The sequence below is a fragment of the Telopea speciosissima genome, chromosome 2, assembly GCF_018873765.1.
Source record: "Telopea speciosissima isolate NSW1024214 ecotype Mountain lineage chromosome 2, Tspe_v1, whole genome shotgun sequence".
NCBI lineage: Eukaryota > Viridiplantae > Streptophyta > Magnoliopsida > Proteales > Proteaceae > Telopea > Telopea speciosissima.
This window is the reverse complement of record NC_057917.1, coordinates 77,475,782-77,499,320: the sequence shown is the minus strand read 5'-3', so window position 1 is coordinate 77,499,320 and position 23,539 is coordinate 77,475,782. Positions and strand designations below refer to the sequence as shown.

The 23,539-nt window shown below is 37.4% G+C and overlaps 2 protein-coding genes and 1 long non-coding RNA gene across 4 annotated transcripts in view; 1 reads left to right on the top strand and 2 right to left on the bottom strand.

Moving 5' to 3' along the window:
- Positions 1-778: 778 nt before the first annotated feature.
- LOC122650118 lies at positions 779-20,482 on the bottom strand. The gene is made up of 3 exons (XR_006331381.1): positions 20,409-20,482; positions 6,399-6,405; positions 779-789 (listed from the first exon to the last, which is right to left on the bottom strand). It is a non-coding gene; the product is annotated as an uncharacterized LOC122650118 (long non-coding RNA).
- Positions 15,423-16,889, top strand: LOC122650117 (cell division cycle protein 123 homolog). The gene has a single exon (XM_043843430.1). It carries the CDS (start codon positions 15,568-15,570, stop codon positions 16,684-16,686), a length of 1,119 nt encoding a protein of 372 aa, XP_043699365.1. The 5' UTR covers positions 15,423-15,567; the 3' UTR covers positions 16,687-16,889.
- A 193-nt stretch (positions 20,483-20,675) lies between the features above and the next one.
- LOC122650115 (DNA damage-binding protein 1) overlaps positions 20,676-23,539 on the bottom strand; it is a 43,787-nt gene continuing 40,923 nt past the window's right edge. Inside the window, exons 17-19 of one of the 2 annotated variants that reach the window (XM_043843429.1) lie at positions 22,895-23,246; positions 21,988-22,272; positions 20,676-21,432 (exon numbers count right to left, since the gene is read on the bottom strand). In XM_043843429.1, the coding sequence (XP_043699364.1) occupies positions 20,851-21,432; positions 21,988-22,272; positions 22,895-23,246 (1,219 nt within the window). In that variant the 3' untranslated portion in view covers positions 20,676-20,850. The remainder of the gene's footprint in view (positions 21,433-21,987; positions 22,273-22,894; positions 23,247-23,539) is intronic. The other variant, XM_043843428.1, reaches the window with a different exon arrangement.

The following is a 23,539-nucleotide window of genomic DNA, read 5'->3' as shown; positions in this document are numbered from 1 at the left end:
TGATTAGCTCGTCGTGTTTTAGAACCTTTGTCTTTTGATTTAGTTATTTAAGATTTAATTTATGCTCTTCTCTTCTATTCTATAAGCTTCAGAAGAAGAAAAGGACTATTTGTTTTGTTTTGTTTTGTTTTCAAACTTGTAGTAACTGGTTTTCTGACTTGATAAAAAAACTATTGTAGTCTGATAGATGGAGGAGAATTTTATTTATTTATTTTTATTTGTTATAACAATATTTTCTACATTTCATGATCACACGGTGTGATTCACACCACATCCCTTTTCAAATTTTCAAATCTAACAGAGTAAATTAAGAGATGGGAAAAAAAAAAGTAACTGTTTCATGTCTGTGTTTCTAGGCTTATAACATGAAAATAATAAGATGGTGATAGTGATGGTGGTGGTGTCTCTGTAGCAACGGTAACGGTGGTTCATGACCAACTGTTTCTTCAGGCAACCATCACTTTTCCATACTTGGGGGTTGTTTGCCCACCTCACCCTCTTTCTTTTTCCTCCTCATTTTTATAAAAGATCTTCTTAATTGTAAGTAGTAAATTTTATTAGTTTTTGGGTGATTTGTTAATAACCATCTATCTCCCTTTACCTCATACCTATTTAGCCATTTCCTTCTTCCTTTCACACGGGACCTCTCCTTAGCTTTCCTTCCATTTGTCATCTCTCTCTCTCTCTCTCTCTCATCTCTATTGCTTTAACAGGGATATAAGCAATATTCATTTCAATCATCCCTTTTGATTGGTCATTCTAAACCCTACAATAAAGAATGAAATGAATCTAGGTTTGTTAACCAATCAAACTATATAGTTAGGCACATCAGTAAATGCTATTATTGTGTTTATTAGGTGTACATGTCTGTTGCATAGTGAATATATGCCTGTATTTTTGCTCCTAAATTTTTACAGAATAGCTTATATATGTATTAAACATGTACCGTATTATTACCGTAGCGTAGTATTGCATCAGATTTTTTGAAAAGTATTATTACCGTATAGTCCATTTAACTGCCGTACATACCCGTTCCCATATTAATGTCGTTCCCGAACTTACTAACTATGATCTATCTATGTCATCATCCACTCATGGGCTTTGCCATCTTCCATTGATGTTATGTTTTCCACTTTAAGCACATCTGAAAATAGATGATCCAAGCAATAGAGCAGGCACTTGTGTATTAGAAGATGAAAGTAGTTGGGGGGGTGGGGGGGAAGAATTATATTCTTCTCAAAGATACATTTGAATGTATTAATTAGGAAGACATACTAAGAGGCTTTCTTGAATTTGTAGGGGTGGGGGTGGAAGGGCAGTCCGTCTTGCTGCAGAGCATCTTCCTACTTGTTGTACAACGGTACAACCTTCAAATTGATACTACCCAGACATTCAAACTAGGAGCCACTTCCATGTCTACCAATAAGGACATGGAAGTTGACACCATCATGGTATGTGCACAACTATTGCTGCTCCTGCAACTACTATACTTATGCTACAACAGAAACGTATATACGACAATTACTCACCTGTAGTAGGCACATAAAAATGAGTAATTTGTATGTCCAGCCTTCACATTAGCCACTCCATTTTAATAAGCCCATTATATTCAAAATTGACTTGATCAAGATGAAATGGGTCGTAATGGACAGCTTGAATGGTGCTTCTCATTTTAGAGTTTTTTTCTTTAGCTCTCTGTGGCTACACCGTTTAGAGCCCGAGTAAGGCCCGTTTAGAGTTAAACATGCCCACAGCCCGGCTATGGCCCGATTATAGATCGAAACCCGATCTAGCCCGACCGAGCCCGACCCTAAAACTTAAACGAGTGGTCATGGTGCAGGCTTTTAGCACCATGAGGCCCGACTAGGCCCAACCGGTTGACACCCCTACCTGTATCCAGTTAGACCAAAACCTAACCCATATGGTGTTCTGTCTAGAAAAACCAAATTGAAACCAATAGCTATCGTTTCGATTGATTTTAGTCCGTTATCGATTTCTTTTATCAGTCTATTATCGATGCAAACTCTTTTTCTTTCTTTTTTTTTTTTTTTTTTGGTAAGGTGAAATTTACTTGACTCTTGTAGGGGTGTCAATTTAGGACCAGAATCGAAAATCGGAACCGATCCGGATCGACAGAAATCATAACCGGACCACCCAATAGCTTATTGGGATGGATCTGGTCCTAGTGATATACTATTGGTCCGAACTGGTTCTGGTTCGGGTCTCCCAACGGTTCCAGAACCGATAGCCCATTAAGGACCTGGCAGCACCGGAACCGTTGGAACCGGATGATATGTAAACAAATCAAATGGGAAATTTGAAATTAGAAATCCTAAAAAGCTTTAAACCCTAACCTATTAATAGTATTACACATATCTTAGAACCGGATCCGAATCAATTGACACCCCTAGACTCTTGTGTTATTTTTGTAAGGCGAGTCAAATAATAAACTTGGTTATCAAATACGAATCAAATAGGGGTTTGTTTGGAGACGAACTAGGACAGCGATAGCAAAGTTGAACCAACCTTACTAATCCAGATTAGTTAGTAAGTTCGTGTATTATACACATATCCGAACATTTTATTCAAAAAAACATTTTTTACCATATATATTCACAAATCCGGTAAAAAACACGTTTTTTACTTGGCACTGTATTATACACATATAACTACGTATTATACGGATATAATACTCTTTTTTTGGGTTTTTGTCAAATGCCCCCCTGAAAATGCCCATTTGTCCAAATACCCCCTTGAAACTTTTCTAATCCTAAACTCCCCCCTATTTTCAACAAATTATAATATTTTGGTCCTGTCCGTTAATTTGGGACGTTAGTTTTAGGATATGTAATGACCAAAATGCCCTTGTGACAAAAACCAACAAAAATTAAAAAATAAAGTGACCAAATTGCCCTCATCTTCCCCAAATGGTTTAGTGTTTCAAACAGAAAATCTAACCTTAAACGATTGTCCAAACTACCAGGGTTGATCTCTATTGAAAATCGAACCCTAAACAATATGTTTGATTTGGAAATCTGAGAGTTTGATTTGGAAAATTAATTGTTCTTTTTCCTTTATCTATGTAGTAACCATTGAACGAGAGAGATAGATTGAAATGGAAAATAGATTTTAAAGTTGAGTTTTACCTCACGGCGTATGTACGCTGCCTTCCTCCTCTCTCTCCTAGTTCTATCTTCTTCTTTTATTTCAGTTCCTTTAAACTATACTGTTACTCTGTTTTCTGGGCGATACAAACAGCCCCACATAGTTAGTTAAATATCCTTTCCTTCTTAGAATTTGGAAGATATATTCCTACCCTAAGGGATTCTGGTTGCAAATTCTGGAGTTAAAAGACTATCTAAATTGGAAAATCCAACTCAAGTTTCAGGTCTGGTTCCTTGTTCTTCCACTGGACCAAGTTGTATTTATTCCTTGACTTTTGGTTCTGCTATTGATCTCTACTGAAAATCGAACCCTAAACTTTGTAGCTTTCATTGTTCTTTCTTTCCCTTATTTCACTGCAAACTCATTCTTTCCCTAAAATCCTGCAACAGACAAACCCACAAAGTAATTAAATCTTAAACCCAGAACAAATTTGACTAATGCACCACAGAAACAATGCTAACAGCCTAACAGGCTCAAATTCTGAAATGGGTTTGCCATCAATGCAAAGAAGATTGCGAAGGATTTGGGGAAGATGGTTTTTTGAATGATTTTAGGGATTTTTTCTGTTTTTAATTTCCTAAACTATTTGGGGAAGATGAGCAAAACTGCTCTGTTACTCTGCTTATTCAATTTTCCTGCTAGTAGATCATTAGTAGTCAAATCGTTTTCTTCTTCCAGCATCTTTTCCCCTTCAATTTGGGAGTGGTAGACAAAGAGTACTCGAGAGTGAAGACTCTAAGTCAAGTCAACAGTAGAGATTAAAGAAATGCACCATGAAATTTAATTTACTGGATTCATTCCTTAAGTTGCAAATAAGATTTTTTAATACCAAACTATGATAACGGATTAGATTAGATTAGATATACAAGCAGACGAAGAGGGAAAAAGGGTTGGATTGCAGAAACTCATAAACAATTGCAGCAAGCATTTGGAAATCAATGAAATCACTCGAAAATAGATGTACAGTTTGGATTCAATCCCATCTCTCTTTGATTTTTCAATTTGCAGAAGAAATTACGATTGGATTGATGGGTGCTTATAGGGTTTGATTTTAGGATTCATCCTCCCCAAATGGTTTAGGCCTTTAGGGTATGATTTTCAGTTTCAAGCCCTAAATCAATTGGAGAAGATGAGGGCAATTTGGTCATTTTATTTTTTAATTTTTGTTGGTTTTATCATAAGGGCATTTTGATCATTACATACCTTAAAGCTAGCGTTTAGCGTCCCAAATTAAAGGACATGACCAAAATACTACAATTTGTTGAAAATAGAGAAGACTTTAGGATTAGAAAAGTTTCAAGGGGGCATTTGACAAAAGCCCTCTTTTTTTTGGTAGAAGAATGAAATACTTTTTACTTTAAAAGTTAGTTAATGTAAACTTTTGCCTTATTAAAAAAAAAAAAAATGGAAACCAAAAAAACCCTTGCCCTTTCCTATTCTACAGCTCAACGGTGGCGGGAGAGATGCCCTCTGTCCCTTCCTATTCTCCTTCTCCGTTCACGGTGGCCGCCAAGATACCCCTGTCCCCATCCTATTAATTGCAGCGGGGGTGATTGTAGACTGCTGAGGCGGACAAGCGGTTGCAGCTCCAACTGCTCTGTTCCTCTTCTTCTTCTCCGTGTCCGGTTGTAGCGGCCATTGAGTGTTGGGAACTGGGAACAGCAACGACTGCTCTGTTCATCTGAGTCTTTCTTCACTGTCTTCATCTGTAAGTCTTTTTTTCTCATGTGAGTTGGCATTCTGTTCATTATCTTATATTGCAATCTTGGAATTTTATTAGTTAGTAGGGCTATGTAGGCAACCCTTATTCAGATTTTCGATTTTTGTAGATCAGTGCTGTTGCAGACCTTCTATAGAAAATAAGATTACAACTGCTTATCCAATTTGGTCTAAACCCTAAAATATAAAAAATACTTATAGTTGATTTGAGGTGTCAAATTTGCTTGTCGACTATTTCCGGTTTAGAATAATCTGAAGCTGCTAGATGCATAAGCTATCTAGACTGTCAGGAGGACTTATGCCCTGACAAATTTCAAATTTGACATAATATTGTTCATTTGAAAAAGAAAAAAAAAATAAGAAGAGTATTTCGCTTCGGGGAGGAGCTTCACTTGTTCTTCCACACTATCGCGTAAGGCCTCTCCCCTCTCTCCCCCATCCCCGACTCTCTCTGAAATTCTCTATGGCCGTCTGGCTAAGGCATATTTTTGTTTGAGGCTCTAGCGCCATATCTCTTTGCAATTCGCTAGGGCTTTCTGGCTAACGAGAACCTACTGGGAATCAGAGAATAACCCTAGCTCTCGATTTTGAACAGCTCCGAGAATATTTGCCAAGATTAAATCAGGAAGATCAATCATCTATCTCTCTCTGGAAACCCGTTGATCATCACATAAAGAGAGATATTTCATGGTCGTTGTATCTGAATGCGAAGTTAGTTCATCTGCAAATTGAAGATTAAGGCCATCTTTGGTATAGTTTTTATTTTTGATTTTTGCCTCAAAAAACGTTTTTGGTTTTGTTTGGTATCGTTTATGGAGCCTATTTCTATTTAAAAAAGATTGAAAAAAATCATAAATAAAAAATAGATTGAAAGGTGTTTATGGTTTTTGGTTGAAAATCACTTTCAACTAATTATGCGGGGACTTTAATGAGCAAGTGCTCATAGGTCCCAAAATCGGAGGGTAATAACGTCATTTCCTTGTTGAATTAGAAATATCGACTCTCCTCCTCCCAATTTCTTCTTTTTCTTCTTCTTCTTCTTCTCCTCCTCCCCCATCATAACTTTCCATTCTTCTTATTTTTCCTGCAACTCCACCCGCCCCCTCATCTTCTTCTTCCTGCGACCCTATTCGCCACTTCCCATTCTTCTTATTTTTCCTGCAACTCTACCCACCCCCCAATCTTCTTATTTTTCCTGCAACAGATTCAGTTTGTTTTATCTCTTGTTTGCTGAAAAAATGAAGAAAAAAAATTGAAGCAAAGAAGAAAGTCCAGATCTGAATTAGAAATTAAACTCATAACCATAGATCCTTCTTATTTTTCAAAAAGAAATAAAGAAGAAAAAATCAGAGGAGGGGAAGAAGAACTCAGTCAGGCAACGGGATTAAAGGTTTAAGACCCCAAGGTAATCGTCTTCCCAAACGGCTTTGCTGGTTCTCAGGATTAAGGTTTGGCATCTGATCTCCAAAGATTATATCAGCAATCTTTCGTTTCATCAAGAATCAAATAAAAACCTTCAAACTCCTTATCGTCGGCTAGAAACGGTTAGATTAAAATCCTAACTCGATTAAATACCCTACAGACGACAATTTAACCTAGAAGAGACATGGGGGTTGCTTTAGCTTCCATTAGGAACTCGAGACACCCCTCACATAATCCTCAATCCAGACATGGGGATGCTACAATCATGACTTCAGGAGTTAAATGCACCTAATATTGGGGATTAAAAAACGATGTGGGTCAGGGCTTGGTTAGATATTGGGTGGATGAGAGAAGGAAGATGAATTTAAAGAAGAAAAAGATGATATGGTGATCGAGAGCATAGGGATGTGGCCAAGGTTGAGGAATAGAGAAGAAAGAAGATCTCATAGAATATGATAGTACCTCGTACCTAGGGATTTTTTTTGAAGGAAAAGTAGAAGAGAGTAAGGAGGTGGGGCTCTCGATCGCCATTAACAGCGAACAGGGGAAGGAGATAGGTTAGGTCAGAGCTTCCATTACTGGAGTAGGAGGAGATGAAGGCCATGAGGTTCGGTCACCATAGAGGAAGAAAAAGATGATGTTGATGTGCGCAATCGGCCCGGATGTCACGGAGACCATTCCAGAGCAGTAGACACTTTAGAAGTCTGAAGAGCCAGAAGAACCTTTCACACAAGCACAACCTATAACAAATTATACTCATTTGAGCCGAGAATAAACAGAGACTAGAACTGCTGCTTCATGAGGAACTCCTTATCTTTCTCCAAATTCTCCATGGCTTGAGTTTCCAAGCTGATATCCACTTCGATACTCCTTCCCCACCCTTTCCCTGGTACAGATACACCATCCCATCAAACTTATTGTTCCTCCCCTTATGCTTTGAGAAGGAAGATGGGTAAAGGTGGCACCTCTCCACCCACCCACTTTAAAAAACTATTATGCACATAGGTATGCCAAACATATTTCTTTGTTTACAATCTATTCTGTGTAGTGGTTACCAAACAACTTTTATGTTTTGACCAAAACTGGTTTTCACAAATGATTTTTGTTAAATAGGAAAAAATAAAAAATAAAAAGCATACCAAGGAGAGCCTAAATCAGGAAGATCAATCATCTATCTCTCTCTGGAAACCCGTTGATCATCACATAAAGAGAGATATTTCATGGTCGTTGTATCTGAATGCGAAGTTAGTTCGTCTGCAAATTGTTAAGGTTTTGTTTCCGTCCGCGAGATATTTGTGTGTGAATCATTAGGGCCTCAACAAACGGTTGAGTACTACTCTTATCCGAACTTCTACAGATATTTATCTTTAGTTACATTTTATTTCGATTCTCTAACCCCATCCACGACTCCCTCACTAAGTCTACATCCACCACCTACTCTTTAACCCATCACTCACCCCACCCCAAACCCTCTCTATGTCCTCTCGTTCCTCGGCCGTATACTAGGGCGTTCCTTGTATGTGACGTGCTGCATCAACGCCCGGATGCGGTGACAAGTAGGCAAGTGTTCTCGTGTGTTGAACAAGTTTTTTGTAAAAAAAAACTAGTCAAAAAATGTAGGATTCATTTGACATCTTAGAACATTGGTTCCTTAACATGTAAGAGTCGAGGATTGATAGATGTTATGAGGAGAAGAAGGATTAATATTGCCTGTATTCAAGAGACTAGATGGAAGGGTTAAATGCCAAGGTATTTGATGACTTTAAACTTTAGTATACAAGAGATTAAAGTAATAGAAGTGGAGTGGGCCTAGTAGTGGATAAAGACCTCAAGAATGATGTGGTAGATGTTAAAAGATTTGGAGATAGGATTATATCCATCAAGCTTGTGGCCTTGTGCTAGAGAAAGAGGTTGTCATTATAATTAGCGCTTACGCACCCCAAGTAGGATTGGATGATAGTAGTAAGGTACTTTTTTGGGAACAAATGGATGTATTTGTACAAGGTATTAGCCAAGAAGAAAATATTATTATAGGGGGTGATTTGATTGGTCATGTTGGGAGAGATCGTAGAGACTATGAAGGCATCCATGGAAGCTATGGAGTGGGAGAGAGGAATAGGGATTTCAATTCTTGACTTTGCAGTTGCTTATGATTTATCCATTGTGAATAACTTTTTTAAAAAGAGACATGAACACTTAGTTACCTATAAAAGTGGGCATTTTATCAGCCAAATAGATTTATTCCTTACAAGAAGGTTCGGCAAGCTTAGGAATCTGTGGTGTATCTTGGCTAACCAAGCTGTTTAATAAGATTATGAACACAAAAAAAATGCCAAATGAATGGAGAAGCATTGTGACCCCGATTTACAAAAATAAAGGTGATATGCAGAGCTACAATAACTATAGAGGCATAAAGCTAATGAGTCATATGATGAAGTATGAGAGAGGGTTATTAAAACCCACTTGAGGAAGGAAACTACTATTTCGGAGAATCAATTTGGCTTTATGCTAGGGAGATCAACGATGGAAGCTATTTTCTTACTTAGGAGACTCATGGAAGGATACAAAGAGGGAAAGGACTTCCATATGGTCTTTATTGACCTACAAAATGCTTACGATAGAGTCCCTAGAGAGTTAATCTGGCATATACTAGAGAAGAGAACGGTGTCATGTAAGTATGTGGACATAATTAACGATATGTATGACAGTGTGGTGACTAGCGTAAGAATTGTGAAGGTTCAAGGTAGTGAGTTCCCAATTAAAAGAGGGCTTCATCAAGGATCAGTCTTAAGCCCTTACTTGTTTGCGCTTATGTATGCTTTTTGCTGATGATATTGTGTTGGTGGATGAGACAAAAGCAGGGATTAACACCAAGTTAGAACTATGGAGAGCAACCTTTGAATCAAAAGGTCTTAAGATACGTAGGACAAAGACAGAGTACATGCCACACTAGGACAGTTGACGAGGTGGTGAATATTGATGAGAGGGAGATTCCTCAGAGTGACTGTTTTAGATATCTAGGTTCTATCATAAATAAAAGAAAGCGATATAGAGGATGATGTTGCCCACAGAATTAAAATAGGATGGATGAAGTGGAGAGGTACATACGGAGTGCTGTGTGATCATCGTATCCCTTGAAAGCTTAAAGTGAAATTTTATAGGACGGTCATACAATCAGCTATGATGTATGAAGCGGAATGTTGGGCAGTTAAGAAGCGGCATATAGATAAACTAATTTAGATAAATTAAGTGTAGCGGAGATGAGGATGTTGACTGTTGAGATGGATGTGTGGTAAAACTAGGAAGGATAAAGTAAGGAATGACCATATTGAAGCTGAGTTTTTGGGAGTAGTTCCGATACATGATAAGCTACGAGAGAGTCGCTTGAGATGGAATGGCCATGTTCAACGGAGGCCTTGGGATGCTCCAGTTTGGAGGAGTGATTTGATTCAGCTAAAGGAACTAAAAGAGCTAGGGCTAGTCCTAAATTAACCTCAAGTGAAGAGGTGGGGAAAGACATGCATAACTTGGGTCTCGTACCCTGTATGATTTCCAATAGAATCGATTGAAGAGCAAGGATCCGTGTTAGCTGACCCCATTTAGTTGGGATAAGGCTATGTTGTTGTTGTTGTATTGGTTGTTTGAATCTTCTCTGAATCTACTACTTAGCTTGTTCGAACCTAACTTAAAGGAGGATTTATTATTTCTGTTCATTGTTGAAATTTTTGGTTTGCTTGATTTTGGCTATTTGATGCATGGGATCATAAACATGGATTGTTCATGTGTTGAAGACCATAAACTTAGGTGAAATTCAATCCAAACTAATGACACCTGAAGATTTCAATTCTCTACTTATCTGTGCATGACATTGGAGGCACTAATTTCTCTAGTTCACACATATGCTCTGATTGGAGGGCAAGGATCCATGTAGCCGACCCCATTTAGTTGGGATAAGGCTGAGTTATTGTTGTACACCTATGCTTCTGATATGCTTCAAAGTATTATTTTGTTCCAAGTTTTGATTTTAGTTTGTTTTTGTTTGATGGTTGGTGTAATAATTTCATGAGCATTCTGGTTATATTCTTTGGGAGATTTTTTGATCCATGTTGCATCTTAGTTTGCATCCAAATTTATTGCAATACAGCTACATTCTTTATTAATGAGTGTTCGGTGAACTGAATCCGTTATATATTGTTACTTCTTTAATACCTTTGCAATTATTTACATTTTATAACTCTTGCGCCTGGTAACTCTAATAATGTGTCGTGTCCAAAATCCCCCCAGAACTGTAACCCTTGCTACAATTTATATATGTTATTCTCCCATTTAATCCCATCCCTAATGTCCTTATTACTTTCCCTCCTACCTTACCATCTGATTCCCTAATTCAGTCACCATCCTAGATTCTTTCGACCGCAAACTATGTTCAAACCAACTTCCTTACGGCAAAAGATTATTATACATAAGCTGGTTAAGTTACCAGAACTCCTAACCAGTTCAGAATTACTCTCTGAAACCCTGCCCCCTCCCCCTCAAACAAGAAGTTCAGAATTTAACTGTACGTCATTTTACCAATTCTATCTTAACTATTGGATATATGTGTCCATCAAACCCAATTGAAAGTGTTTAAATTAAATTAATTTGCGTTATCATTTTGTGTGCGATTGGTTGTCCAAATGTTATACCTTAAAGTGTTCGGAACTAAAGATAGAATTGGGCATTCCGTTCATAGGGTTGTCACATTGTATATTTTTGAAATGTGATTCCGATATATAAATGTGAGTTTTCATATTTTATATGTATTGAACTGGATCATATTGAGAATTTTGCATGGACTTCCGTTGATTGTTTAAACAACAAGATTTCTCTTCGATAGTTATTTTGATCTCCATACTTTGAGGGGTCCTTACCATTGCAGTTGGACTTTGTGCTTTGTTGTACTAAAGGTTTATGCCTTCATGGGCTATATATCGGTGCATTGGATTCACAATCATTAATGAATGGAAGAGATGCTCAACATGAGATCCTCTTTCTGAATAGGGTTGAATATCTTGAGAAAATAATTTAACTAAGATTGGACGAAATTCTGAGCTCAGTGGCAGTTTTGTAAGCTGTTTACAAATGTATTTAAATATTATAATTATTTAATAATTATATTTGACAATATATTATAAAAGTTTTATATCCAAACTAGGGTCGAGATTATCTGAATAAGTTGTTTCGATGAATTAGGTTTTTTTTACGGTAATTCTATTCATGCCTATAAATTCATTATTTAATATTGTTAAGTAGAGGGACTTAAATGTAACTATTTTTATCGCTTAAAGGGAATTTAAGTTATATCCATCATAGGCTCTGCACTTATGAGTAAATAGCTCTATTTTTGAAAAGGGTTGTACTCTTAAGTAAATGATGCTATCTACTCAAGTTGATTTAGACTCATAAGACAACCAAGGTAGGATCACCCAACAAGATTTCACCATTTGACTTGTAGTTTGCTTCAGGGATGCTAGTTCTTGAATAGTTATAAAATAACAGCTAAAAGGGGGAGAGAGTAGACACTGTTGGTGATTGCATTGCCAAATAAAAATTTCCAACCATAGACCATTCCTCGTAAGCGTTAGTGTATTCAAACAAAACACAAACTAGGGTTTAGTTTGTTACCTCTTTGTACCTCAAGCGCATTATCTCAAAAGAATAGAACACTTGAACTTAAGATGCACACGGGGAGGACATAGGTATTCCTCGAACAATGATTGCACAAGAAAAATCGCAGTGAATGATCTCTCTACACTCTCTAGGGTTCAAAACCCTAACAAGAGAGAGAGAGAGAGAGAGAGAGAGAGAGTCAAAACCGTGGAGGTTGTCATCTCTCTTTCCATAGCTGTTATTTTATAACTTCACAAGAACCAGTATCCTTATAGAATACTCCAAGTCAAGTGGTGGGATCCTATTGGGTGATCCTACCTTGTTTGCTTTATATGAGTCTTAATTCAAGTAGGTAATTTATTTACTAAAGAGTACAGTCCTAAGTAAATGAAATTATTTACTCATAAGTACAACTTAGGAAGGATATAACTTATAAACCCTTTTAAGTGGTAGATACATTTGAGTCTCTCCACTTAACATTAGCATTTAATGGATATATGAGCATAGATAGAATCACCATAAAAAACCCTTGTACATCGGACTAGCTTATTTAGAGAATCTCGACCATATATTGGACATAAAACTTTTGTATAACACTTCAAATACAACCACTAATTATAAATTAATAATATATAAATGTATTTGTAAGCAATTTACAAAATCGCCATCGAGCTCGGTTGTCCAATAATAGTCAGATTATTCTTTCAAGGTATTCACCTTATTCGGGAAGTGGATTCCTTGTTGAGTATTTCTTCCAAAAACAGATAAACTTTGTGAAGCCTGTGCATTGATATATAGCTAGTGTAGGCATCAACCATTGGTACACCAAAATGTAAAAAGTTTAACTGCAATGGTAATGACTTCTTAGGCATGTCGACCAAAATTACTATTGAAGAGAATATCGTTGCTTAAGCAATTGATGGAAGTTCATGCAATACTTTTAAGATGATTTTGTTTGATACACATACAATATAAGTACTCACATTTATATTTGGAAATCACATCCCCGGAAAATATGCGATGTGACAATCCTATGAACAGAATACCCAGTTGTGAACACTTTAAAGTGTAACTTTAGGACAACCAATTGCACATAAAATGTTAACGCAAATTAATATAATTTAAACACTTTAAATTGGGTTTGATGGACACATATATCCAACAATTTTCCTACTTGTACATAAAAAGCCAATGTCTGACTAATTTAATACACATGTTCTCACCATGTCTATCAGATACATTTTGCATCCTTTAGTTAAGGTATTTGATAGATTTTCTGCAATGTAAATTTTGGCAATACAAATGTCACCACATTGTATGATCTCCCTAATGAGATGATATTTCTGCTCGTGTTTATTATTCTTTGGGCTTTGGGGGCAGAACTTAGCAAAGTGCCCATATTTGGCTTCAACCTTGTTCTTGATAGCAGTCATGCGTTCAGACAGTCATGAGATAAGCAATTGAAGAATTTTGAGTGCTGGACTGTGGTTATTTGAACTTCCTTCCATGTGCTCTGATACCAAATGATGGTGTCCCGGTTTGGCGCTGATGACCAAATCAGAACCCTTATTAGATAGGATCATAGGGAAGTGTGAACAGTAAATAAAAACAGGGGTATCGATTGGTTGTAATTAGAGAAGAAGATGAGATAGATTATTAGATTATAGTCTATCTCACTCACATCTAAGCCTCTCACCTCACATCGTACTCTCTCCTAAACTGTTTCTCACAGCCATTGGCAAAAACCAGAACCAAGATTTCATTCAAATTCTGTTGTTCCATTTAGCTTACAGGCAACTCCATATATAGAGTGGTTAGGAGGGTTCTAGACTCTTATGGGGACTTCCCTCCTAGACTTTTTGACCAATTAATTAGCTTTACTGATGCAAATCAAAAGAAGGGTCTGCTATGGTGGGCTTAAGAGAGAGAATCATAGAAGGAGGGAGAGAAGATAAGGGGCTGCTCCAGCCTCCGGGGTTGTGAACAGTACCTGTGAATAGTACCATGACAGTAACTTAGAAGAAAAAGAGAGGAGAAGGGAGAGGGGAGGGAGAGGAGATCACAATCTCATTTAAAAAAAAAAAAAACATAATCGCATTGTGGAGGCTGCTAGCCTTTAACACTAATTTTATAATGCTCAACAATAGAAGAAAACAGAATTAAAGCTGATACCAATCGATGGGCTGAGTTGGCAGTCCTTTATTGACTCAAAAACTTATCCTTTATTCCTTCCCATCGACCAGCTGCTATTTATGGGAAGAGTTCTATCTTTACTCAACCACCTAATAACAATCTAATCAGATAAGGTAATCTTCTCTCTTGGGCAGTCTAAAAAAGAGGACTCCTTACCTCGCACACTAAATAACAAAAGGAATAAAAATCCTAAACTGAAAGAAGCTATATCCAATTAACCTGTCTATGTGGGTGTTCTAATCTGACCATGAAACTGAATTAAGACAACTTAAAATATGGCTGGACTTATAAAGTCCCTAATCCAGCCAACTACTTACAATAAAATAAAAATAAAATAAGATGAAAATAAACTGCTAAGGACTACTCCATGACCTGAACTGCTGACTGGACTGATCAAATAAGATTCCAGGTTCATTGAACCTAGACAATTAAACCAGGATTGAACCAAAAGACTAGTTCATAAGTTAATCGAACTAACCAACCCAAACCAAACCAACTCTACATTATTTACAATTTTAAGACTTCACTACTTTAGATACTAGTTGCAACTGACTAATCAATGCTTTTCTTTTTCAGCATATATTGCTCTTGAAACTTCTTGACCAAGTCTTCGACTGGAATTAATTGATCTCTTTTTCAGCACATATGCATTAATTACTCTTCATCCATCTTGACTGGAGTTAACTGAAACTTGGGCTAGAATATTTAGTCTGTAGGGTCTGGCCTGAACCAACTGAACTTAGTTTGGGCCTGGTTCCTCCCTTAAATATCTCCAATGGGCCCACACAACTGTTCATGTGAACAGTACCACGTAAACATATATGAACAGTAACTTCCTTGAACTCTATCAGTCTCTCTTCAAAATGGAAATTATTCTAGGACATTAGAGAAACTAACTACTTGATCCCGTATAGGACCTAAATCTCTAATATTTGGGCTTATAAAATTAGCCCATTATAATAGAAAACTAAAAAAATTTGAAGCACATGGTCCATATAACCCATTGAGCACATATTGATCCATTCTTGGCCCATTCCAATGGCCTGGTTTTCTGTTGTCCTTGTTCTTTTGAATTGCATCACTATGATATCACTTGCCATGGTCTCGATGGGACATATAGTCTCAAGGTTAACAGAAATGGTGACCAGGGTTCCTCCCTGCTGTGGAGTTAGTTGTTCCATAGATCTGAATGTATATAGAATGATTCAAATGCACTGTGTGTGTCAGCTCATATAATGATTCAAATGCAGTGTGCGTGTCAGTTCTCATTGATCCTCCAAACACAAGCTATGTGCGCTTTCATGTTATTGTAATTGATTGATTTGTTGGAACAAATTTTATCTTTGTAACATTTACACTTTTTCTTCAATTGTCAAATGATCTGTTATTTTTTTCTGCAAGAAATGCTTATGATATACTATGGATGTAGGCAAAGATAGAAGAAACAAGAAACCTGAAATAGTGAAATCTTTTTGGTCATCAAACAAGGAGGAAAAGAAGACACCTTTCACTTTGTGGCACAAAACACTTATGAATATGAAGCAAGCAGAAGTTAATAGGTGCCAGATCCATGAATGGTACCCAAAATTCAAATCTGTCTCCATCAAAACCTTAATTCATGAGCTTCCAGAGTCCTTTGTATGTTACCTGCTTGAGGAATCTGGACCTTTCATCCTTCCTCAATCTGTCTCTGGTGATGATGCCCTGCCGCAGAGAATCCACAATCCGGAAGAAGAGGAAGATTATGAAGTATCAGAAGACTCTGGAGATGAATCGGAAAAACCCCCACCTGCACCTTGCTTCCCAGAACTTGAGTTGAAGATCAAAGAATCCATCAAGACCCTTGGTGGAGCTGTCTTCCCTAAGCTGAATTGGAGTGCACCGAAGGACTCTGCTTGGATTACCACGTCAGGGACACTCCGTTGTACTTCATTCAGTGAGATTGCACTTGTTTTACGATCTTCTGAATCTTTGTTTCATGATCTTTGCCATGCTTATGATTCATGCTCTGATAAGATATCCTCAAGACCCACAACCTTCTTTCTTGCACTCCGTAAGTGGTATCCATCTCTCCTCCCTGAGATGGAATTCCGTTGCTTTGTTCAGGACAGTCGACTTATTGGTATCTCCCAGCGTGAGGTCACAGTTTTCTATCCCGTTCTTCAGGAGAAGAAAAATGAGCTTGAAGTGTTGATCTCTGAATTTTTTAGTGATTATGTGCAGCCAAGATTTGAATCGGAGAATTATACATTTGATGTTTACGTGACGAGGGATCAGAGGGTTAAGCTTATGGATTTTAATCCTTGGGGGGCATTCACTTTGCCACTGCTATTCAGTTGGGAGGAATTGGAGCACAGCTTTGGCCAAGAGGGGGATTTTATTGAGTTTAGGATTATAGAGAGCAGATGTGCAGTTCGGCCAGGGTTAAAGACAGCAGTTCCTTATGATTACTTGGATACAAGCCCAGGGAGTGGATGGGATCAGTTCTTGAGGAATGCAGATGAGGAAGCACGTTTTCAAGCTCAAGCTGGGGCTTAAGGATTTGTTTGCGTCAATGCAACATCAGTTCAATTCATGGATCTTCCAAGTCCTCTTTGTAAGCCCTCCTGTCGCCACCCCCACAAACAAAAAAAAACTTAATAGGGAAAATCTTTGTCTGAGTATTAATATGCAAGAATCGGGTTAAAAGTTTTTAGATGGTCACTGTTTGTACATTTCCTATTTGCAAAGGTCTTAGTGTTGACTAACCCATTTGAAAACAAACACTATTTAAAGTAACATGTCTGTTGCAGGTTGACACTGTACATGTAATTCACTTTTTGTGCTAGTTTTTTTTTATCAGTTTTCTCAAATTAGGAATTCATATTTCAGGTTTGCCATTGAGTTTGATTTTCCTCCCTACAACCTTTTATATTACTATTTTATTTTGTCCAGCTATTTTCGCTTACTTGTCATTTTTTTTGGCTAAAATTAGTAGCTGCTAAGGTCATCCACAATGCTTTATTTTCTTTCCTTTCTAGACAAGGAACTCTAAAAGCCCCAACAAATTTGACTTCTCAGTCAGACTCCATGGAAGTTGACAACCACATTGAAAAAACAGATCTACCACATGAGAATATGAGATGCATCAGATGTCTTGCAAATTATTAAAATTTTCCCGAATCTGCCCAGTTTTCCCTGTTATTGATTTTGATAGTTTTCCTAATTCAAAAGTGCTGAGTACGCAAACCATTGTTATTTTGTTCCCGGCTGTGTCTGGGCACAGGTACACGCCACAGCGCACGACCGGATGGCATTCCTTTTCCCATATATTTATTATATTAATTTCAATGAAACATCTCCCTTATTTCTTTATATATATAAAAAATATTAATACACGTATATAGCCTTGTGTACACACGTGTAGTTTAGGGTTGGGTTGGGTAAGGACTAAGGACAGGTTTAGCATGAGGCCTTGACCCGAAATTCTGCCGGTCTGCCTTCATGAACAAGTCAACCCAAGGTCTCCTGCTCACATGTCAAGTTTTAGCCTATACAAAGTTTGCCAAGTGATAAAATAAAGCATCGAAAAATTCAGGTCCACCATGAGAGTTCAAAATTTTGTATATTTTTTGTGAGAAAAAATAAAATAATAAAAACTCAAAGACTAGTTTAATTATTACAGATCCGAAAAGATTTTAGAAGTAATTGAATGTTTAATAATAAAGCAAACATATTCTGTAGCTTTTTAGTTAAGTTTATGATCATCTGTTGGTTTTAATTGTAAAAAATCTATATGCCTCAAGGGAGAAGTAGGAGAATACTCTGGTTGTTTAAATTCATCATCAAAGAAGTGTGAGATTGAAGGTGCTAATCTTGCAATCTTAATTCTTTTAAAGAGACCTTCTTATGCAGTCCCTAGCACTCCGAATAGGCTGCCTTCCATCATCAATAATTTAAAGAGGACAATAGAGGAACTCATTTCCTCATATGATTGACAATCCCACCATGCTGTCCAACGCATCTCCGGCACCTACTGGTATCATCTTCGGAGAGAGTTTTCTGGCTTCTCTCTATCTCTCTAGTGTAGAAAGTGATGGTGATTTTCTACCATTTTTTATGAAGCCAGAGAAGATTTGGTTGAGCATTTTTGGTAGTTGTCTTACCATGACATGTCATGGTAAGAAGTTGCTTTCTTTGTATCAGGTTGCTTATTTTGCTGATGACCATGCTGAAGGTGGATTAGTAATCTGATTTTGGTGTTTGTTTTTGTTTTCTGTTGTTTTGGTTGTTTGTATTTCATTCATTATTGTTATTAATAAAGTTCTTTGTTGATCCTTAGCAGCAAACCAAAAAAAAAAAAAAAAAAAAATCTAATTAAAAAGTTTAAACTTATTTGCTAAAATTTTGGATATGATTTTATACACTATGTTACATTAGATAATAGGCCTAAAGTGATCAATTCGAAAAGCATTTTGTTGTTTTGGGATCAGGGCGATAAGGGAGTTATTGATCTCAGGAGAAAGCATTTTGTTGTTTTGGGATCAGGGCGACAAGGGAGTTATCGATCTCAGGAGAAATGAACAAAAACTATTGAAGTAGAAATCCACTAAATTAGACCTAATCAATCATCAAATTTCGCAAACAACGGTTAGCTCGGTTGATCGGTGGCTCATAGTGGTAGATTCTCTTGTAGAAGGTGATTAAAGTCTCATTGGAAAGATAGGCAGGACAGAAAACCAACCCCCCCCCCCAAAAAAAAAAAAAAAAAAAACAAAATAAAATAAAATAAAATTTCCTTATCCTATTTGGAATGGATCAATCCAGATCCAGTTCCAATTCCATGGTCAGCCCATTGACATTCTAAGAACTTGGATCACCAAGATGAGACGCAATTGTACCCAATCTTTCTACACCAAACCTCTCCATGCTAGTTGGTTTTTGTTTGTGGGTCCCACTTATGTTACATACTTCCACATAATGTAATAAATGGAAGGGTGTAAATGAATAGCCGAAATCCGTCTCCGTATTTGTTTAGTACTATCCGAATCCGTCCGAAAACTAAACGGATGCGGATACGGATAGGTTATAGCTATCTAAAAAACTATATTTACATGTAAATGGATAAAATATCCAACCCGTATCCGTTTAACACTATCCGAATCCATCCGATAGCTAATCGGATACGGATGCAGATATAGCACTATCCGAGCCAAATCCAATCGGTTTAGAGCCCTAAATAAATGTAACTATGCATTTTGGTATCAATATCTACTTGGCACATAGCAGACTTGGATCGATCCATGCAAGTGAAGATTCTCACGCCCATTCTATCGCTTAGATCATATTAGTATCAGTGCCTTAAAGATAACTTTAAACTTACAAAAAAATTTAATAATACAATTTCAATGCAAGAATTCTTGTTCAGTAAAACAAATTTCTAGTATATTTAGAATATGAACCCAGATCGGCAGTTCTTAAAACTCCGACGAACTCTTGGTAAGCCAGAGTGAAACCGAATGGTCCTTCAGAGCAACAATGGGAGGGTAAGGCCACACAACAATGTTACCCAAATAACACTGTAGGTCCAGAGGAGAGAAACCCTTCCTCAATATGGTTAAACCGCCAATGAAGAACCAAAAATAGATGTTGAAGGGGAGTGAACATCAGATCCTTTGTTACTTGAGAATCAGTGATAGGCATCTTGGGACATGCCGCTGTGACAAAGAAGATGGCTTAGATGGTAAACCCTCATCAAGAGATTTCATTGCAATATACTGAGACCAAATCGGCTGACGAGGATGCCTGGTTCCTCAAGGAACGAACACGATCCCCATCCTTCAACAGCTTAATATACTTTACTTTTAACTGATATTAGGACAATAATAAATGTGTAGGATCGTATAAAGCATGAAACAACTCAACTCATGCAGAATTAAGTATACCACATGGCAAGTAACCATACATAAATAGCCCTGTTAATATAAGCTTATCTATGATCTGATCCAATCTGATTGCAGATATCAAATAACTAAACAGATCAAATCATAATTGCCCCTACACAGCCTGATAATGATCTGATTTAATGGGTATTAATGTTTTGTACATTATCCATACAAATATCTCATAGGATTCAGTCTCTATACACCATGGTGAAGAAGAAATCTCCACATCTAAGGGGGGCATATAACCCATTGGAATAACATGGTGAAAGGTATTTTCGACCCTGTACAATAAGGGAGGGGGGTGTGAATTTAATAATAACACGGGAACCCAATCACCTGTATAGGGCCGCAGGTGCAAGACAGGAAGTCCACTGTCATCCAGTGACTTAACAAATCTTCAATGTGAGACACCATCAGCTGGAATTCTGAACCTGTTTGTGCAAAATATTTCTTGTAAACACTCAGGTTACAGTACTTCAAGATTACAGAGTCAACCGCAAAAGCATTTGGTGATCAATATTACAGGCCAGCAGAAGGGAATTACATTGACATTGACACTGAGATTAACATTCAAGCTAAAAAAAATTCACATTATTTGAAAGACCTTTACCCTGTTCCCCAACCCCTACTTCATATTGAACAAGTTAATGCCCTTCAAAGTTTTCCAAAAAATGTAAAAACACAAGCAATAAAATCTAAAAGAATAGTACAGTTACATAAGTACAAAGGAAAGGAAATCTGAGATCCCATGACCATACTGCTACCTTGATTCATAATGTCAATGCAACCTTGTCAACTCTTCGACTCTTTTACAGAGCTCTTCCACTGAAACACCCATTGATTTTGAAATCTCCTCCATCCGACCCCTATTGAGATCGAGGAATGACTCAATTAAATCACCATCCAGGAAATTTTTGGCATCTGCCGTCCTTTTCTCATTGTTGAATGACCTCCACTGTTCATGACTCAGTCCTCCCACACCCTTTATGACCTTTACTAAATTTGACTGGAGCTTCTCCAGAAAGACATACTGGTCATGGGGAAGTGACGCAATGACCCCAATCACACCATTAATAGTTCCAAATATGACTGTCGGAATTTGCCCCACATCGGAATCGGGAAGGCGCATGACAAGGGAACCATGCCTGAAACGATTGATAAACTCACCAAGGTGGAACTCCCCAACTACCTCAAGTCGGCCCCGCTCTTCATCGGTGGTACCTTCACTATTTTTTCTGACAGTAAAGAGGTTGAAGTTATTTTCTGCACCAAGGTAAATGTCATCATCAAGAATCTCAACGGCTGACATCCAGTTAGCGTTGTAGTCACGTGCCCGTTCCTCAATTGCGCCCTCTTCATGCTGAAAGGAAAATGAACAAACAGCTCATGATAAGAACACAATAGATGACATATCCTACTTCCAGAAATGTGCATCTCCCTAATGGAACTCAGAATGAGCCTAAGAGAAAAGTACATCGAAGTTGCAGGGCAATAAAAATGAAGGTGAATGGATGTGCACGTGTGCGCTTTTTTTAAGGGGAGTACTTGGTTTTTATTTTTTTGGAGAGAGAGAGAGAGAGAGAGAGAGGGGGCCTATATCATTCAGGTGAACAAGGTTATCGACAAATAATTATTTATTATTAGAGACTGCAAGGGCCTATATCATTCAGAACAACCAACCAATATTGTAACATAAGATCATACAAGGAAATATAGAATTTAATAACTAAGTGCAAGAAAATTGTGTTGAACCTCTTGCATCTTCAACGTACAATGCATGGATTTTAAAGAAGGCATAAAAAACCCTATAGATCCTGTGCACAAAAAATTATTCTGAACCTATTACATCTTCAAATTACCAGTATATATATATATATATATAGAGAGAGAGAGAGAGAGAGGGTGATAGTCATACCTTATATAATAACAAAGAGATTGATTTCATTAGATCACCAACAACAATGAAATCTCCACGGGTCTGAACAAAGAGGGCAAGTATGTGACCATGGTGTCCAGATTCCGTCTGCAACTCACGTGAACCATCATCTCGTAGATTCCACTTGTACAACTGAATCTTTTGATTGATGGCTGCAAGAAGTTTCCCATTGAAGGAATTCAGAGAGTACACTGAACCTTTGGTTTCCTTCTCCGCAATTAACTGCAACTTCCCATCTTCAACTACGAAGACCAGTATCCGGCCCTGCAATTGTTGGAATCAATGAAAAGAACCATTGGAATCATTACAAAAAGGAGAAATGAAGTATAAGATGGAGGTCATACTAACTTCACAACACAGTTACTAACATATATTCTTTCTAGGCAGGGTTTCCAACAATTTATCACATATTTGATACAAATCGTTTGAAAACCATAATATATTGGATCTGGGGCCTGATGAATTCACTCAACAAGGACCCAAATCAAGTTTCTTCAAGGGAAAATAAAATAAAATAAGGAAACATGATGTGAGCTTGAAACTGCATAACCATTAAATATTTTCTTCCAACTTGCAAATTATGATTGACTCTGGATTCACAAAGTCTACCTTCATTCTCAAAACAGATGGAGAGAGCTTGCCAGAAAGGTAACATCATCACTAGAAAAAACACAAAGAAAAAACAATTCAAGAGGATGATGATAACCAACAGTTCAACCACAGAAGTATCCTGAAAATTTTCAACACTTCTGGGAGGTGATAAACATCCAATCGGCTTTAATTTTCTGCTTAGAGGGTTATTATGTAATTCAAGGACATGACCAACTGTCTATTATTATTCAGATTGAATACACCAACAATAAATAGATCAAGAAAGACTTCTTACCTTGGAGGGCTCGTTTTCATCAGGAATTACATAGGCAGTTCCAACACAGTAATACACATTACTATCATCTGCAAAGGAACAGCTGAGGATGGAGCAACCATATTCATATGTATCAAGTGGATACATCGAAATGAACTCGAAGGTCTGATCATCTAACAAGCGGACACAATGCATTTCAGATTCTTCTGAACTCGACTGGCTATACTTCACACTACAGATTGCAAAGGTGCGAGTCTGCTCCTGATGACAGATACGGCGTGCATGCTCTCCTAGTGGAATTGAACGGATGTGAAGCTTCTGGATATCATCAATAGTTCCAATTGTAAGTTCACCTTCTTTTGCGATGGCAAGGCTGTAAATAAATCAGTACGAACATTATTAAAGCTCTTATCCAGGTAGCTATAACAAAAGAAAAAGGTGAAAACGTCCCTTCCCTATGGTCATTTAGGGTGCACATGGGCTGGGACCAGAGAGGGCCTTGTCCAGCTTAGGAATCAAGGATTTGGGCCCAACCCACTCAAGCTTTGGATAATAAGTATGGCTTGCTGGTCCACAATACAAAATTGATAGTATTTTAATTATTAATATCCTCTAAGGTATACATCATTCTCATAACTGCCTGATGCCAAACAATTTTTTTGTTCC